Raw genomic sequence first — 18,640 nt, 5'->3', positions numbered from 1 at the left:
AATGATTTTTCATGAATTGACTTTCATTCGGTAAAAACGACCAATACTAACTTATGCAGTGATAAAAGCGAACGATACCCAACAGACTTTTTAGATGATTTAATAATAAGAGAAAAATGGTCTTTATTTTGGCATCTGCTATCAATACAATGAGCTTCCTAAATTTTTCATTTGAATTCACGCACCTTCGTATCATGAATCATTCTTCGGTGTCTAAAATGTCCCTTTCATTTTCGGTGAACGAATTTCCCCTTTAGCTTTTCTAGAAAAAATCCCAATTAGATTTTCCGTTCAAATTCAAATTTCATTAGCCGTCTCCATTTGGATGGTGACGCCATGTGAGATTTTCCAAATAATCTTTGTTTTGTTCCAAAAAGTAATTTATTATTCACATAATTTCCTTTTATAAAAACAATGAAATTTTCGTAAAGAAAATATATTTATTCGCCTTAATCCACCTTAATCACTGCACAAAATATCAATCAACTTCCCAACAACAGCCACATTAATGCTATTCCCTAAAACGCGATATTTTTGTTTGTTTGTAGTATCAGTTGGAAATGAAAATTTATCGGGGAAACTCATGAGTTTTGCCACTTCGAACGGCATGAAATATCTTAATTCAAGTGTTTTTAATTTCGCTAATTTTTCGTCTGATGATAGGGAGTCCTTTTGAATATCGATGAAAACATCATCCAATTGTTTTTTACTAACCGGACAAAAAACGGATCCGGTGCCTTCGGCGTAGTGTGTATATGCCTTTGTGAAACATCTCGTATTTGTTGATGTTGGATGAACGATGTCCAAAAGCCAGGCTCGTTTCGATAAAAGATCGTCTGATAATAAATAGTCTAATTTACCTTCATTTACATTTAGACCGGACAAAAATGAGTCAACCGTCGGACATTCAAAAACTTCTTTTTTATTCGGCAGTTGTTCCAAAATCGAATTGGTCTTAAATGAAAATGGCTTCTTTTTCCTCGCCAAGCAATAGTATCGATAACGTGTATTCGGAACACCAATTTCAGTTGGACTCAATAAGAACTCTTGATATTCAAAACCCGATGCTTGCAAAGCTTCTATGTACAGGTCACGTGCTTGTGAAGTCTCAAATCCTTTCACATTTTCCATGAGAATGTAGTCGATTGCAGTTAGTTCAGGAAGAATACTGCAAATATGCACCAATGCATTCGATCGAGCATCGTCTACGTCTTTCTTGTTTCCAACACGGGTGTACTGAAAACATTATTCAAATTATTTACTTTGAACTGAAAACATTATTCAAATTATTTTTCAATATTACCGGTTGGCATGGCGGTGACATTAAAATTGCATTCACATCCATTTTGTGGATTTCTTTTGGTGTAAACTTTTGAATATTATTATTCAAAACTTTTGTATCACGATGATTGTGTTGGTACACTCGATTTGCTGTTGTGTTTATATCGACGGCAGCATGGATTTCACCCGGAATTCCACTTGCTAATCGAATATAAAAAAATTATTGAAACATGTTTAATATTTTTTTTAAAAACGTGACTTGATTTGCCTTCTAAAGCATAGTGCATGCCACCAATGCCGCTGAATAGCTCCAAAACTCGCAATTTTACGTCTTTTTCCATTTATTATTATTATTTAAAACTCGCAATTTTATTCAAATAAATGTAAACAAATCGAGTGTCAAACGTGTAAACTTTTGCAGAAAATGAGGTTAGGTTTTGACATTGCGATATTTGCCACTGTCATATGATTTCTGTTTTGAAAATGCGATGTTCTCAGATAAGATTACCTGAATTGATTCAAATTTAAATGAAAAAAAAGGTTCAAGAGTAAAAACATACAATTTGTGAATTTTTGCTCATAATTAATTGATAGCTAAGTTTTGTCTCCTGATTTTGAGTGCAACAAATGGTTAGCGCACAATGAATCCACTTAAAAGTGATAAAAAAGAACAATAATTAATTCATTCTAATTTATTTTCCATTCTTAAGCAATAATTGTCTGGTGTCAAAGTTGTTTGGCAGAAGGGAAATCACTTGACTTACAATGCATCCACCGTTTATCTCTGTAAATAAATCGGATTGGTCGGATTTCATCTTTTCCTTGAAAACTAGATAAATAAATAAAACACTTTTATTTTTTTATTAAATAATTTATTCCAAATGTATTTTCACTAGTTTCGGGGCAATTGTTTATGCGATGTTCGTTCATCAAAATATTGTATGCGTCTTACTATTAAACATTTATTTATATAAAAACGTCTATTACATTTTCATTTCACCTAAAATACATCGATTGAAAATACAATTCTATTATTTAAAAAAAAATAAGCCCTTTCAAAATCTATGCCAACAATTGATAATAATATAAATTTTGATGTCTAATTGCTCTGTCTAATACAATTGGACTCTGTTTATTTGAATCATTCAAATAGGAAAGTTCAAATTATTGGAGTCAGACCGTAGTTTTGAATCTTGTATGTTCGACCTTCATTTGCAATGGATATCAAATGAAAATGAAACACACTAAATATTATTAAACATAAATTATACAATTTTGTTTTTTAAATCTAAACAATTGAAATATACTCGTTTTTTAAATATATACTGCATAATTGCCAATAGAATTTAAATAGTAATTAGCCGTTTTGAGATATAAATAACATATAGAATAAGTGCAATGATCTCATGATATTACAATTGTATATAGTTGTTCTCTATTTTTCTCTCTCTCATTCTTTCGTTCATTCATAATTATTTCTTAATTAAGCTTGTTCCGTTAAATCGATCACTCGATTTATGTATGTGTGTATGCGTACCGATAATGATTAATTATTATTAAATAAATTTAGCATTTACTACGATAGTCATGGGCATGATTATCAAATCAAATCAAATTGCATTTCTTAACGAAAAAAGAAATTATAAATGATTGGTAAATAGTACGAAGTACACTAGCTTTATCTAAACAGTAGATATATTAAATAATTGTGAAATGTGATGAAAAAGCAGAGTGAAGGTAGAATACTCTTAAAATTCTTTTGTGAAAATACAAATTTTGATAAAAAAAATTTCTATCGCGATTGGGTTTCGCTTAACTCAGCACAATTTCAATATTTCCTAACAAAAAAAAGTGTCGTATTTTTTGGCTTTTGAACAGTAATCGAAATTCTCTCATTTAAACATTGAAATCAAATGTCTCAATATACAATTGACTAAATTCTACGAAAAAAACGGGTTAAAATTAATATATGATATATGTGAATTTAAAAATGTCTAAACCTTTCGGTCGAATGAACTCGTGACTCATAAATAGTTTTATATATAGGAACACTTTCGAGTTGATTTTCATTTCTATGAGTCTTGTTGAATAAAAATGTCGGTTTGCATTGAGAATGTTTGTACGTGTGCCATTAACACCATTCGCGCCTATTATTCATGTCACATGAATCATGTGTAGATTCTAATTTTGGTTTATAAAGCGAGCCAAGGATGATTTACGAGCGATTCGCGTGTCCGATCACCATAATCATAAGTCAACTCCTCGCCCTCTTTGATATTCTCTTTGGCAATCAATACCAAATGTGGCCGATTTTTATAAGTTACAATTTTCGTTACAAGATTTCCGTTACGCGAATGATTGACGAGACGCCCCAATTTACCGGTTTCGGCTGTTGCATCAATGCTGCAAATAAAATCACGATTATTCAAATAGTTTTTCATTTAAATTTTTGAATTTGATTCTCTTCAATACTAACCACCACTGTTGTTCCTTGTGTTTAAAATAATACATATAGCACCCAAAAGCAGCGTCTTTTGCATAAATCTCTTCGCGCCGATCGGCTTCGTTTTGTTCAATTAAATCGCCAATATATTCAATAACAAATTCGCCACGTGCAAATGGGCGTCCAGCGCAAATTCCACGACCTTTTTCCTTAAAATATTTAACAACTAAACCATCCTCACATTGTTGTTCGATTGCCTTTTCGATGTACCTCAAATGCTCTTGCTCGACGGCCTTTTTCGTTTTGCGAATGCTGCGCCGAACCGGAAAGAAATCAGTCATTTGCTTTGATTGCATTGGTTTTTGTAGTGGAGTTGACGAACGCGATACCATCGGCTTCGGTGTAGAACATTTTACAATTTGAACGTCATTCGGTTCGATTATGATCGCTGACATTTCACAATCAATATCATTTTTCGATTCATCTGTTATTAGATTTTCTTCGGTTTTAGTATCTTCGGCGATTTTTGCATCGACCACTGCGGTAAGTTTTGTGAAAAATGACTTGGCATCGTTGATCCTTGGACTGAAAATTCAAAAAAAAAAGACCTATTAACATCAAAATTGACAAGAAATCATTATAAATAATCGTACCTTTTCGGTGTTTGTTTTCCTCTGGCCCGTTTGACTGTTGGCCGTTTGACTTGATTCATTCGATTCAGAATGTTTGACGCTGGCGAACATTTCCCTGGCGTCTCTTCGTGTGTTGGTGTCGATGTTGTCGACGGACATACAATGCGATGTGGCGTTGTTGGTTTATTGCCATCCGTGGAATTCAATTCGAATGATCTGTCACTAACCACGCCACTATCACATGAATTACTATCCGAATCAATAATTGCATCGATAAGTGCACCATTATTATCAATTGCCCATCGGCTTGCGCATTTACGTGGTCGACGCTTTCGTAGCCGTGGTTTGCCGCCACCTTTTGTCTTTTCACCTTTGACAATCGATTCGTTTGGTGTGTGCCTATCATTTTGTTCGGCGCTTGATTCATCCTCCGATGATTTATTTTGTATATTATTGGCAGTGTTTTGCACGGAGATGTTATTGGCAAATGCCGGAAATGATGTGGCAAAGTTCGGACCAACCACTTCCAAATGCTTGTTGATAACAATTGATGAGGCTTGATTTAGTGATTTATCAATGTTCAAATGAAGCACCGGTTTTTGTAAAAAAATATTTGTGTGTTGAATACTGTTGGTAGTGGTGCCATTGGTGTTTTGGTCATTTTGATCGTTGTCGCCATTTATCAAGCACACATTGTCATTTTTATTCGCGTTATCGTTTTCATTGTTTGTATATGAAGACAATTCCTCATTGTCTTCGTTTATTTGGGCCAATTGGTTGTCGGTGCCATCGTTGTCGCTCAATTGTTCTGCATTATTGAATGCATCGCATGCATTCTCATCGTTATCGCTTCCAAATTGTGGCGAATAAGTATTTGCTTTGAGTGTACGTTGAAAGAATTTTGTGATTGCTTGATTATCGAATTGTTTTTGAATTTTATGCAGTGATTTTCTTAGATTTCTTGTTCGTTGTGTAATCGTTTCGATGGCCACCAAATTGCTCACATCATTCGTTGCCATTTTCCCTATGGGCTTTAAATCTTTCTTCGTAATGGCAGCGGTTACTTTGTGTTGACCTTTTGCGGTAGCAGCAATCCGTGGTCGTCGCCCTACCGAAGAGATAGAAAAAAAAAACAAAATATATCATACGTCAATCAAAATTACTTTCTTTCCGAAAATGAATTGGGTGGTGGATGGCACACACGTCATTCACACTGTAAGTATTACAGCGCAACAAAAATGAGATAAAAACCATAAACCATTACCGAAACAACAAAACAAATCAAACGTGCTACAAGTGTAATCAACCAACAATAAACGTATTCGACTGTACGAACGTAATATGAGAGTGTTTAGTGTGAGTAAGAAGCGAAAAAAATACATCAAATGTAGGCCATAGAAATGCAATGAGTGAATGAACTCTTTAGTCACCATGGTTAAATATCCGCTCATTCACTTCTCATCAAATGTGAATTCGAAATAAATAGAGAGCGCAAAAGAGACAGAAAAACACAAACAAAGCCAAGCCAACTCACACAAACGGGATCAAATTGCACATAACGCTCACTCGCACATTGTATGGAGCTTGATCGTTACAGCTCGGGCACAGCAATCAACAACATAAATTTATTTTGCAAATAAAAAAAACCGCAAAGTATTAGAAGCAAGATGAAGAAAAAAAAAGAAAAGTGCTTCAAATGTATTGTTGATGTTATGAGCGCGCGTGCGCACATACACACGAAATAGAAAAGCAATAAAACGCGCAACGCTTTTTCTGCGCTTTATATTTTTCATACTCTCGCATTCGTTTGATGAATTTTTCTCTTCTTTCTTATTGTTGTTGGTGTGTTTTACTTTTATATACGTTGATTGGTGGTGCTGCTGCTACGCTCGCAGCGGATTTGTTTTGCTTTCGACACATTTTGCGGTTTTTTTCTTTTCTACTGCTGCGAACCAGTATCGACTTAAAGGCCAAGCTATCTATTTGTGTATGTAATAGCACAACTCATAGAAACCGCGTTATTATGGCTTGCTTGTGTGTAACATAGAAGCGCGTAAAAACATCAACAATCAATTTGATCGCGAATGAACAATGAGCAGAAAAAAGCAAAATGGGCAAAAATCGAAAGCCTCATAGATAAAAAAAATATATCGACAAACACTCACATTCGCAATGCATTTGAATTTTGTAGCAAGGCAGAATGAAGTCTCGTGTGCTCACCAAATGCTTGCTTTAAGCACATGATCTCGATTTTATCGTCAACTGATCAATCGATCGTCGGCTATTGCAATCGTTTTTCAAAACAACTGCACATATTGCTATGTCTACATAAAACATTCATATTTATTTAAGATACTGTGGCCGCAAATTGTAGATAATTGCCAAGCGCAATCAATATTAATGCTCGGATGCATTTACAAAGAGCAAAAAGCTTCATTAATACATTGCGATCTTCTCTGGATATTTAGCGTATAGGCATTTAAAAAAAACTATGATTGCTCACACTTCGCCAATCGTAATGGATTTAATTGGTGAGACGTGATTTTCTTGTGTGCGTAAAGTGATCGCAAGCGATTTTCTTCTTTCAACCAAATATTTTTATTCACTCGCTCTTGCGATCTGTGTGTGTCAACAAGTTCGAGTTATAAGCTGTGCATTAATCAAGCGTCTTTTATACGGTTCACCATACGTATAATATCATCTAGCATTTTCAATGCAACTTTCGACAACGACAAGAAAAACGGCATTGAACATTAACTAGAATTTCGAGGAGGGAGTCAATGATTTTTTTGCGCATATATTTTTTCTCAGATTTTTTTGAAATATTTGCACGCACGACAAAAACATATATTTGTATCGTCGGAAACTGTACTTAATGACGCAAATCGTGGAAAATTATTGAAAGTAAGTAAAAAAAAAACATTGATCATTTAGCATTACATTTTATGTACTGCTATTGATTAAATAAATGAGTATTATTACAATTACATCTGATTTGCTTTTTGCTTCGAACATGCGTGGATTAATTTCCTATATTATTGTTTTTATGGCCATTTCATAAATTACACGCATTACATTCATTTAATAAAAATGAAATTTTTCCCCAATAAATTGTTGATACTAACATGGGCATGGTACTTTTTGCTCTTTTACACACGACATTAATAATTGCGACATCAGTGGAACTTGCATGCTCTATAGATAATGTTCAGGACGAAAATGTACACGGACTCTTGGAGTAGAGATCTGTCCAGAGCTGTTATCGGCACCTGAGAAGTGCGGCACCCGACGAAGTTGGTGCGCCCTTTTTCAGTTGCCGCACCTCATCCCATGTAAATCTCAAGTGCCGCACTTGAATAATTTTTTTATTGTTTTAACATAAGAATATTGTAAAATAATTTTTAGAAAAAATATTTAGAATAATTTTTACGTTAAACACTGACATTTCTAATGTTGTGAATTTAACAACAATGCATTCAAAGAATTTTGTGAATTACCCAACACTGTAATTGTGAATATTTCAGTGAATGTTGCGTGCTACACTGTATGACAGTTCACAATGAGAACGTTTGTTGGACGATTCACAAAATTCGTTGACATAAAGACATTTTGCATGCATTGTTGTTAAATTCACAACATTAGAAATGCCAGTGTTCAACATAAAAATTATTCTAAATATTTTTTCTAAAAATCATTTTACAATATTTTTATGTTAAAACAATAAAAAAATTATTCAAGTGCGGCACTTGAGATTTATATGGAATGAAGTGCGGCACCTGAAAAAGAGCGCACCAACTTCGTCGGGTGCTGCACTACTCAGGTGCCGATAACAGCCCTGGATCTCTCCTTAGTGTTGCCTCTCTATCGTTTGACAACTGGTTTTACTCGATTCGATTACACTCACCGAGCAAATCTATTATGGCAATTGAATTAAAACATAAAAACTGTAATACAAGGCTGTTTGATAATAAGGACACTTTCAGGACTTTATCATTGATGTTGATCCCGTGTACCATGATCGTTGAATGACGCATGAAAAAATATGTTCATTTAGTTTTGCGACGACAATTAATTTGAGGTTATGTATTACTTTTTGTGATTCACCCATTTGCGAATCGATCGCTTCAACACGGTGCCTTTGATCTTTGTAGTAAGCAGCAAACTTCGTCTTCTTTTGATCTGATTGTGAGTTTTAACGCTCGTCGTCGGTAGGTTATTCGATGGTAAAGGAATGTGATTCAATGGCATTTAATGTGACATGAACAAATTCTCTTGACGAATGGAGCTCATTGTTAATTTCTCCTTATAGAGAAGCAAATGATTGCGCATATGTGGCGCCATCTTATATTGTTGCGACAAACTAGTTCATTCGCCTATAGTCGAGTCTTGAACACATATAGGCGAATGAACTCGCTAGCCGCAACCATATAAGGTGGTGCTTTGGTCGCGGTCAAATTAGTTTTACACTCTTTCATTTCTTGATGTTGCAAACTAAATTACTGTAGAGCCAAGAGGCGAATTTATGATGTGGAGAAAGCAAAACCACCGTCGGTCAATCAAGCACGCTGTGACGATTACTGCGGCGTATCGGATATTGACAAATCGGCACCGTTGGCAACGAAGAAGTGATGCATAAGAACATGGTCAATTGTTGGTTTTCAGACAGCGAAGAAGAAGAAGAAACTGACATAAAGAAATTCGCAGGTGATGCTACCTGTACGCAGAGCTGTCAACGAACGTTCGTTCGTTCGTAGGCAAAAAATATTTTTATTTTGTCCGTTCGTTCGTAGAATTATATTGCGCTCGTTCGTTTGTTCGTAGAAAATCAAATGTTCGGATTGTTCGTAAGGTGTTCGTTCGCTCGTTTGTTCGTTCATTGTTCGTAAAAAATATAAAAATAATATGAAATGGAATGATTATTTTTATTAGTAGAATTCAAATTGGATTTAATTTTTGCATTGTAATTGTGTATCTGCAGTGTACATTGTACAAATTTATCAGAATAGATAATTTTTTGAAAGATTTTTCAATTTATTAATGCAACAGCACTCAAATCAACTGATTTTTGTTCTAAAATAATTTTTAAGCCGTCTGCTTCTAAAATATTATTTACAATGTGTTTTTTAACAAAAAATAACGTGACGCTTTTCTTTAACGTTAAATGGACGTGTATACCGTCATTTGTTTTTATATGTGAAATATGAAAAGTTTATGGAAAAAAGAATCTTGTGAACCGCGTGCACTTTAAATTGATTGTTTCGCCGGGGTTCCTAAAAATTTTGTCAATGAAGTTGCCAGCTGGCTGCGTGGCTTTAGGTCCGAACAAATTTTAAAAGAAAGGCAAATCAGCCACTACCAGAGATTGTGCCCAAACGAATCAGCAGACTTTTGGAGAAACAAACGAATGGCATTCAAAAATACATCAAAACACAGAGAATGAGCCCAAAATCTGAAAAACATGTGCAACGGTTTGTGCCATGTCTAATTACTTAAGTTTTCCATCAAATAAAAATTACGAAGATTTGGCCAATGTACTTGAAGTAGACACGAGCAAATTATTTGGTCGCCAATTTTCGCCAATTGTGACATCGGTGTGGGCCAAATCATTGATGTGGCAAAGCCGTTTTCACAAATAGTCTATGGATCGATCGATCAAAGCAACAATAGCTTAATCGAACTCTGTCTTAACGATGCACTGACAAAACTAAGGTTATGATTTTGACAATGCTTACATTCCAACGAAATTTGTGAAGTAGCCAACAATTGTTGTCATTGTGAATACGTACAATGGCATATATTGGAAGTATAAATTAAAACGTAAGGATTCGTATCTAACTTCATATCTATCACACATGCAATTGTTTGGACAGTGAAAGCTGTTTTATCTTAAAGAGCGTCAAAAAACCTACTAAAAAAATTTGGAAACTAGTTGCCGCACGAATTGAAACCGAGAGATGTTGAAAGGCGTTTTACCATCTGTGAAATGCTGCTCGACGCGGCGAACCAGTACCATCGCAAGCAAAGGAAGATATTCATGGTTTCAAGGTAATGCTCTGTGTTTGGTGGGATCAAAAGGGTATCGTGTATTATGAGCTGCTGGAACCGGGTGAAACAGTCACAGGAGATCGCTATCGACTACAACTGATGCGATTGAAGCGAGCATTGGACAAAGATCGGAAAGAATGGAGGGGAAAACACAACCGGTTAATTCTTCAACATGACAATGCTCGGCCACATATTGCAAATGTCGTCAAACAATACTTGTCGACAATAGGATGGGAAGTTCTACCTCACCCGCCGTATTCATCAGACATTGCTCCTTCTGATTACTACTTGTTTCGAACGATGCAAAACGAATTGGCAGGCAAACGCTTCACTTCTTCGGAGGAAATCGCAAATTGGGTCGGTTCGTGGTTTCGTTCAAAACAACAACCATTCTTTTGGCACGGAATCCATGAATTGCCTGGAAAATGGGAAAAAGTAGTGGCTAGCGATGGACAATACTTTGAATAAAAAAATGTGTACCATCCTCTTGAAATAAATGCACAATTTCAGTGAAAAATCCTTACGTTTTAATTTATACTTCCAATAATATGATTCAATGAACACATTTGATTAATTAATACAAATAAGTATAATTAATTAATATTATATTTCAATTTGCTTTTTCATTTCATAGATTGCATTGAGGCACGGGAAAACAGAGAAATGTTCGCTTAAATTTCATAAACGATGCTCCGGTTGAAATGTATGAAATAAATATTGAAATAAGCGGAAAAAATTACATTGTATGACTGGTTAGTATGCACGCTTTGTCGCCTGTGTTTCGATGGAAGCGATTCATAAATCACGAGATAGCGAATGACGTGACCATTGCGGATGAGTCAATAACGAAAAAAACTACAGAACAAGGTGCTCATTTGCAACTGGGGACCCATAACACAATATAAATCATATACCGTAAGTTATGATATTATGGTGCTTTTATTTTGCCATGCTCTTCTTACGCTGCACCGAACTTTAGTGTACCATTTAAAAAAAACGCATCTAGATATTGCAAACATTTCTAATATGTCTATTTGGTGTAACTATTTCTGGGCCATATGTGTTTTACAATGAGTCCGTCAAATGAAACGCTGAAAATTCCGAACACGCATTCAACCAATGTCGCTAATTTTATGAAATATTTCCGAAAGAATGTCAAAATATTGACGACAAAAAAAGAGAACCGCGAAAACCAACACGAAAATAAAATTGGGCACCAAATAATATTATTGTTGTGGTCAACGCAGCTAAGTAGTGAAAATAACAAAAATAAAACAAATAAAGACATGAACGAAAAACAATTGTATAATAAACCGCTTGTAATTGCGGTTTCCCTGTCAATGGAACAAGCATACATATGATAATATGATAAAATACGGTGACATTTACACACACTCTCTCACACACATACAACATTTCTTATGATAAGAAACAATTAAGGACATACAAGGTCTTAGTAAGTCATTTCTGGTGAGCGTATGAATCGTCATAGATAAATAAAAATAGGATTGACTTTTAGTTCAAAGTGAGAAAAAGTCCTTTGTAAGTTGATACGTTTTAGTATTCGCTGGTTGATAATTGCGCAACACAGCTGAGAATTTAGGTCAAAGTAAATAAATTGACAGATAGAAACGACAAAAAAACGCACAGAGCAATACTGAACGCACTGAACGTCAAAATAAGCGACAGACATAAATCACGCGAAGAAAAAAAACGATATGAAACAATCGACAACAACTCGTCGCTATTATCCGATGCGATTATTAGTTCTATGTAACTTGGTATAAGACGCACGTAAGTGCATATATGCGATGTTAAAAATCTTTTATTTATTTATTTATTTTTTTGCCATTGGTGCAATTGCAGTTTGTCGATTGACCGCTACCACTACTGCGTCACAGTATCGACGAGAGAGCGACGCATTGAGTGCAAGCAAACGTAAAAGTCTCACTTTTCTTCATTGTCGCTTTTCTAGTCGAGCTATATGTCCTTGGTGGTTTGTGTGTCGTTGTCGTTGTTTCTGTCGCTCGTGCCGAATTTATGCCATTTGCATTCTTACACTCAAACAAAGACACGAGCAAAAAGCGACAATCAATATTCGTAACACTCGCTTGGAATTTGGTAACTTTGCTGTGTAAATTCTTATTTTTGCCGCAATATAATACCAAAAACAATTGATAATTACTGCTGGATGAATAATACGTCGTGTTTAATGCAACGGCGTGAAAAACCTTCAAATGAAAAATGTCAAGCTGAGTGCACTGAAGAGTATTGTTTATAATTTGCATTTTTCATTGATTTTAAGCGTTGACGATTCAATGAACTGTCATTTAAATTAACTACGTACGGGTTTGATTGAATTTCATTTTTTCCCTCATTCGAGCTTATCTGCACAAAACTTGTGTTTGTATTGCGCACGATTGAATCGAAACATTGCCGTTCGGTATTTGTTTCATTCCTACATGAATCAGAATGAAAAATGTACGGAATGATCGGATAAAATATATTTAGCGTATACGCTACGAAATGAAAAAAAATTGCAATAAATTTCTGTGCATATGTTACGATATTTGATATACACGGTTTTTGAGCTGATTAAGCAATCAATTTATGATGTGCAATGCATTTCTTTGGTTTCAGTGTTCGATGTTGTTTTGACTAATGCGGAGCCGAGCTATCTATAGATTTAGAAAAGAATATATATAGACCGGATCGCACCGAAACGATTGTGATAAATTGTGCACTAAATCGGCTCGTCATCGGATCCACTTTTAGCATTAAAAAACTCTTTCATTAGTTACCACCTACGATTCCATTTGGTGCTTTAATTGAATTTTCCTTTGCCAATTGTTGCACTGAACTTAACAACGCGAACAGGAAAAAAATGACATTGGCCGATGATGTTTGCCTCGTAAGTTTAATTCTTGTTTTTTTTTTTTAAGAAATAAAATCAGTTCCATCTGAAGTCAAACGAAAAAAAAAACTTGCACACGCGCATCGGTGTCGATATTCAAATGCAAATTGTTTATCATGATTAACAACCATCAGCTATATAAAAAACATGGATCAAAACATGAGAATTGTAGGCAACAAAAAATACAACGATCTCCATATTCAAACAAAATTCATTTGCTGAGTAATATATTGCGCGCTTTATTTTATTACGCAAAGCGAAATAGAAAATAAGAGAGAAAGACACATGAAACACGCACACACACACACACACATCCACATCCATAAAAAAACAATAAAACAGCAAAATATAAACGGCGCACAACTAACGCTTTTTAAAATCATATCACATTTTGTGTGTTGTTCTCTCAAACTGACGATGAGCATGTTAAACGGAAATCATTGAAAACGACAACAACAAAACGCACAAAAAAATGTATTGGAAATGTTGTGGATAAATAAGGAAATTAAAACTGTATACCGGGTGCCCCATTTAAGTGGGCCCCATGCCAGGAGTGTAATTTTTCTTTTTCTTTTGGGGGTTCGTTAGAAATTCTTTGTTAATCTTATTGATCTCTATCGAACCCACGTTCAAAAAAATTAAAAATTTATTTCTGGTAGTAGTCTGCTTATGTGAGACACCCGGTATATATTTTGTTCAGTTTTTTTGCTGCACAAAGAGAATTGGAGTCTTTTACAATTTCAATAGATTTTTTTGTTTCGAATTCAATGAAGCTTGGCGTTATATTGTTTGAAAATAGAAGGATCGCGCCTCATCAAAAAGTTAAAATAGTTTGTGTTATTCTACGATTATCATTCAAATATAGAGAGAGCGAGAGGAAAAAAACAGCTTAATTTGATTATAAATGAATATGTGAAAAATTAGATGTTTTGCACGTACCTCGAACCATTTTTTCTGGTACTTTTTCACTGTAGAAATAACGCTGATATTGCTAATATAATTTTGGTGTGCTGGTTCGCTGCAGTTTGTTGCTTTTTATTCACTAGACTCTATATTCCTAGAGTAGTTGGTATTTTCTGTTTCTCTTTCTACGCTGTTGTCGATATTTACTTCACCTTGGCACCTTCTGCATGTATGTTCATTGTTCATCTATCCGTCTTGTCTTTTTAAATTGGTTTGTACGCTGTTCTTCGCTTATTCGACGAGATTCGATGTTTACATTCGATTAGATTGCGTCTCGTTTGCACATTTTAGTCTCTTTTTTGTGTCTTTCTGTATGAAATAAAATTGAAATGTTATTAAATAAATCGATGTTTCTTCAAATTGAAATTGTCGCTAATTTTATTTCAAACTAATTTTCAAATGTTTTTTTTTAATGACATAATTTCGCTTGGTAATGCTCATTCATATAGACCAATAATATAAATCTGTTTTTCAATTCATTAGCATTTACAATTGAATGAATCAAGAATGTCGGCGGCAGAGGGTGAGAGACACACACATAGAGAGATATAGGTGATATTCTATAATGTTATACACCTCAATAACTAACTTTTTATTGATTGATTGATTGATTGGCGCACGCGGTCAATCAATTGTGTGAAAAACTAATATTAAATAACATTGTTTTTTTTTTTAATAAATTCATTCATTTGACAAATGGGCTTTACTATAGATATGCGAAAACGAAATGCACACACACTCGGTGTGAGTCGGTGTGTATTATACGCGCGTAATGTGTTTTGTTATTTTTAAATTGTACTGATTCGATGTTCGGCTGTATCAACACTGCGTTGGCCACCGAATATTTAGCGAATACAAAGCGCTTTTATTTAAGTGAATCTCGTCGCGTTGTCGATGTGTAACATTGGTTGTATTGTCGTGTTCATTTCATTTCGTTTTATCGATAGAGGGTACATACCGAGCGTTCACGTTTGCGACATCAATGTGAATTTAATGTTTTGTCGTTGTATTTATTGGCATTGTAACCTCATCGCATTAACGCGAATATGACCGAACAACTCGGAACGAATGAATAGAAAAAAGAAGAAGAAGAGAGAAAAACGTTGAAGCCACGAAATCGTTGAACGAACGGCTAAACAAAATATACATGCGCGCTTAGATCGAGAATACGCTTGACTTGGAAGTAATAAAATATGATTTTTTTAGTGAAACAACGCGCGAGAGGGAGACGGGAGAGAGAAAAAAGTGAAAAATGTGCGCGCCATATACAATAAAATGCAACGTTGTATGCAATATTTTGTGTTATTGCAGTATTTCTTTTAACATCGACATTCGTTCCATTCGACGTGTCGATTCTTCTTTTTCTGTCGTTGAAAATGTTGAACGCAACACAGGTATCGCATATCAATAGCAAAGAAGAGTGTGCGACAGAAGCGCGTACGCAAATTATTATAAAACAAACAACCAGATGATATATTACATTTCTTCTTTCGGATTTGTGTGTCTCTCATTTCGATTGAGCTCGCGTACAATGCTCGCACTGTTGGCGTCAATGTGTTTCATTACTTGCCATCAAATTAGAATCCAAATATACAGTATTGTGCAAATGTGGATGGTTGGCACAATTTAAATACACATTCGATTCTGTGTGCTGCCAAATTGTATGGCTGACTGAGTGGCTGGCCGCGAATAAATTTTGATGTTGTATGTTTATCGACTCTTTTTTGTTCAGTCCATTCGTTATAAAAAAATCGAAAACCATTTTTTTTCGACGATTCGCATACGGCACACAAATGAAACCCACACATAAGATTCTGTTCATCTTGGCGCGCGCTCTCTTCAACAAACTCATAAACTTTTCTCTTTCACCAAATAGAAATGCTTTCTATGCACCGATGCACATAGCATACAGCTGATATGATTCTACACTATTGGTGCACTCGGTAATAAGCTCGTCCCCTTCTCCCGCGGCAAATTGCAATCCATTGCAAATTTCCTTGACCCGCAATTTCTGCATAATTTCCGATGTGATTTTCTTTTTTGTTCCTTCGTAATAATAGCTTGTGATGAACTATGTTCGATAGAGCTAACTAAACCAATGCGCGCGTACTATGTAAATTTGTATTCATGAAAATTGGTCGTTGTTTTTTTCATTTCATTTTATGTTCATGACTGTATGGCAACAATGGTGTCGTATAACACACTCAAACTATCGAAACATATTAGATTCTTATTACACTTGGAACCGATTTTTTCTTCTTACATCAACAAAAACTCCAAAAATTTATTTTTTCTAAATTAAAATGAAAGATCATTTACCTGTTATTGGATGAAAATTGTTTATGATTTTTCCTAGTTCATTTTCGATTCAATGCCATTTAGAGACAAAAAAAATATTGTTGTTCAACCATAACATGCAACCAATTTACACACGAGCTCACTTTTCGTTCAGCGGACACCATTAGAGACAGCGAGTATGAGAGAGAAAGAGAAATATATTTTTTTCGAATGAGATTTTACTTTTTCGTCGATACTAAATTTAAAAGTAAAAATTATTCTTTTTTTTTTTTTCACGAAACCGTGGAACACACAATGGTTTTATTTTATTGCAAATCGTTTTCTTTGGCGGCACAAAACGTTGGCTCCTCTTAACACACAATGCTTATGGAATCAACATCACACACAACAACAGCAAGTAAATTTTGATGTTTGTACGACATGAAGTGATGATAAAAACGACACACATCAAAAAAATATCACATTTACTTACTCTCTCACTCTGTAGTTGTTGTGCAAAGCGAATTCAATATGGCTGCGCATTCGAAACGCCAACGTCAACTTGATAGACAAATGCTGTTAAACGAACGGCAGACAAAGAAAGAACGAAAATATTGCACGGAACAGCTACAGAACAGCAGCAACTACACAAAAGCAACAAGCCATTCATAAAATGCCGCTCGGTGTATGGTTCAAGACAAACGTATTCGCTGACGCTATTGCGGCGAATACGTAGGGGAGATAGGGAGGAATACCTTTTTCGATTGCCGCTGTTCGCCATTTTCTCCGTCTGTACAATTTAAATGGAATTCAATTCGTTTTTTTTTTTTTTTCAAATTTTTTTTGTGCATTTCGATTTAGATGTTTATCATTTGTAATGAAAATGATGATATATTTTAAAAATAAATATAATTCAGTGGAAAATACTACGAATCATTTGCAATTAAAATCTGATTCATCCAATGATTCTTTTATGGACTTACCGAATATTTGCTCTTTGTACAATCAAGTAATGAATTAAAATATGCACTATTTATATCAACATTTTCTTTGTCCATTTTCTAAGTTTAAGCACTCATTGGTCACGAGGTGGCGTTGTTTAGTATGTTATTCAGAATTAATTCTACGACCAAAAGCGATTCCATTAGTTGCACAGACAAATGAATCTATTGTTCAAAATGCGTCTGGTGACTTACCATTGTTCTTGTGGTCTTTAATAGATTTTTAGTGTTGCCCGCACAATCAAAAGAAATAAGAACGCCAACAAAGTTTTTCTTTTATTCTCTAAGCTTCGAAATGAAAAATTTCATGATTTTATTTCAGAAAACGAAATACATAATACGTAGTTATAATAAATCTTATCATATTTATGTGTTATGAGAAAAATGAAAATTGTGTCATTTCTGATTAATATTTTACTTTCGGATTTGTTGATTTTAACTCAAAATTCACATCTAATTTGTAAGAAACATTTTCATTTTGTAATGATTTTCATCCCAACATTGTATGTGTATGTTTTATTTTTTATTTCTTCACCGTTTGTGATGATGATATTCTTTGTTGTTGTTAAAAAAATTAAATGAATAAAATTAAATCTTGTTAATCAAATGAATTTGCTCTCGTTTTGAATTCACTGGAATGAATTATATACGAAAACCAAGTGTTTTGGTTGGGTGTGGACAGAAAATTAAAAGATGTAAACAGTACAATAAACTGAATTATACTTGAAAAAAAAAATTACTACACAGAGTGTCAATACAGCTATCGTATTAATATGATGTAATGTTAAGAGTAATGAAAAATTGATGTTGTTCGCTTAAGCACGTTCGCCTCGGATACGACGAGCGAGTTGGATGTCCTTCGGCATGATGGTGACCCGTTTGGCGTGGATGGCACACAAATTGGTGTCTTCAAACAAACCAACCAAGTATGCTTCGGATGCTTCCTATAATGCACAACAAAAAGAACGAATTTAGTTCACAAATCGAAAATATTCATTTGATAAACAATATTCTTTAAATAAAATTTGAAAAATTCTTAAAATTCAATGAAATATCAAAATAAAAAAGAACTAAAACTGAATCA

The 18,640-nt window shown here is 34.5% G+C and overlaps 3 protein-coding genes across 9 annotated transcripts in view; all 3 read right to left on the bottom strand.

Moving 5' to 3' along the window:
- Positions 1-246: 246 nt before the first annotated feature.
- LOC116344819 (tRNA (cytosine(38)-C(5))-methyltransferase) lies at positions 247-1,685 on the bottom strand. The gene is made up of 3 exons (XM_031773594.1): positions 1,550-1,685; positions 1,304-1,482; positions 247-1,236 (listed from the first exon to the last, which is right to left on the bottom strand). The coding sequence occupies exons 1-3, from the start codon at positions 1,620-1,622 to the stop codon at positions 460-462; spliced, it is 1,029 nt and encodes a 342-aa protein (XP_031629454.1). The 5' UTR covers positions 1,623-1,685; the 3' UTR covers positions 247-459.
- A 625-nt stretch (positions 1,686-2,310) lies between these two features.
- LOC116344844 (histone-lysine N-methyltransferase PR-Set7-like) lies at positions 2,311-17,003 on the bottom strand. Of its 7 annotated transcripts, none has more exons than XM_031773649.1 (6): positions 16,870-17,003; positions 16,598-16,718; positions 14,255-14,587; positions 4,378-5,464; positions 3,758-4,309; positions 2,311-3,684 (listed from the first exon to the last, which is right to left on the bottom strand). In XM_031773649.1, the coding sequence occupies exons 3-6, from the start codon at positions 14,262-14,264 to the stop codon at positions 3,474-3,476; spliced, it is 1,860 nt and encodes a 619-aa protein (XP_031629509.1). In that variant the 5' UTR covers positions 14,265-14,587; positions 16,598-16,718; positions 16,870-17,003; the 3' UTR covers positions 2,311-3,473. The 7 variants fall into 7 exon arrangements, with proteins under 7 accessions (XP_031629509.1, XP_031629506.1, XP_031629508.1 ...); XM_031773646.1 differs by lacking the exons at positions 14,255-14,587; positions 16,598-16,718; positions 16,870-17,003 and adding exons at positions 7,482-7,551; positions 8,261-8,341; positions 8,447-9,050; XM_031773648.1 differs by having other exon boundaries at positions 16,598-17,003.
- Positions 17,004-17,952: 949 nt separating this feature from the next.
- The window catches only part of LOC116344919 (histone H3-like), a 2,758-nt gene continuing 2,070 nt past the window's right edge, over positions 17,953-18,640 (bottom strand). Inside the window, exon 3 of the mRNA XM_031773781.1 lies at positions 17,953-18,500. Coding sequence (XP_031629641.1) covers positions 18,372-18,500 — 129 coding nt within the window. The 3' untranslated portion in view covers positions 17,953-18,371. The remainder of the gene's footprint in view (positions 18,501-18,640) is intronic.

This window comes from Contarinia nasturtii, unplaced genomic scaffold, assembly GCF_009176525.2.
Source record: "Contarinia nasturtii isolate CC-2019 unplaced genomic scaffold, AAFC_CNas_1.1 Cnas_scaffold_1182, whole genome shotgun sequence".
Classification (NCBI taxonomy): Eukaryota; Metazoa; Arthropoda; class Insecta; order Diptera; family Cecidomyiidae; genus Contarinia; species Contarinia nasturtii.
This window is presented reverse-complemented; position numbering and strand designations above follow the sequence as displayed.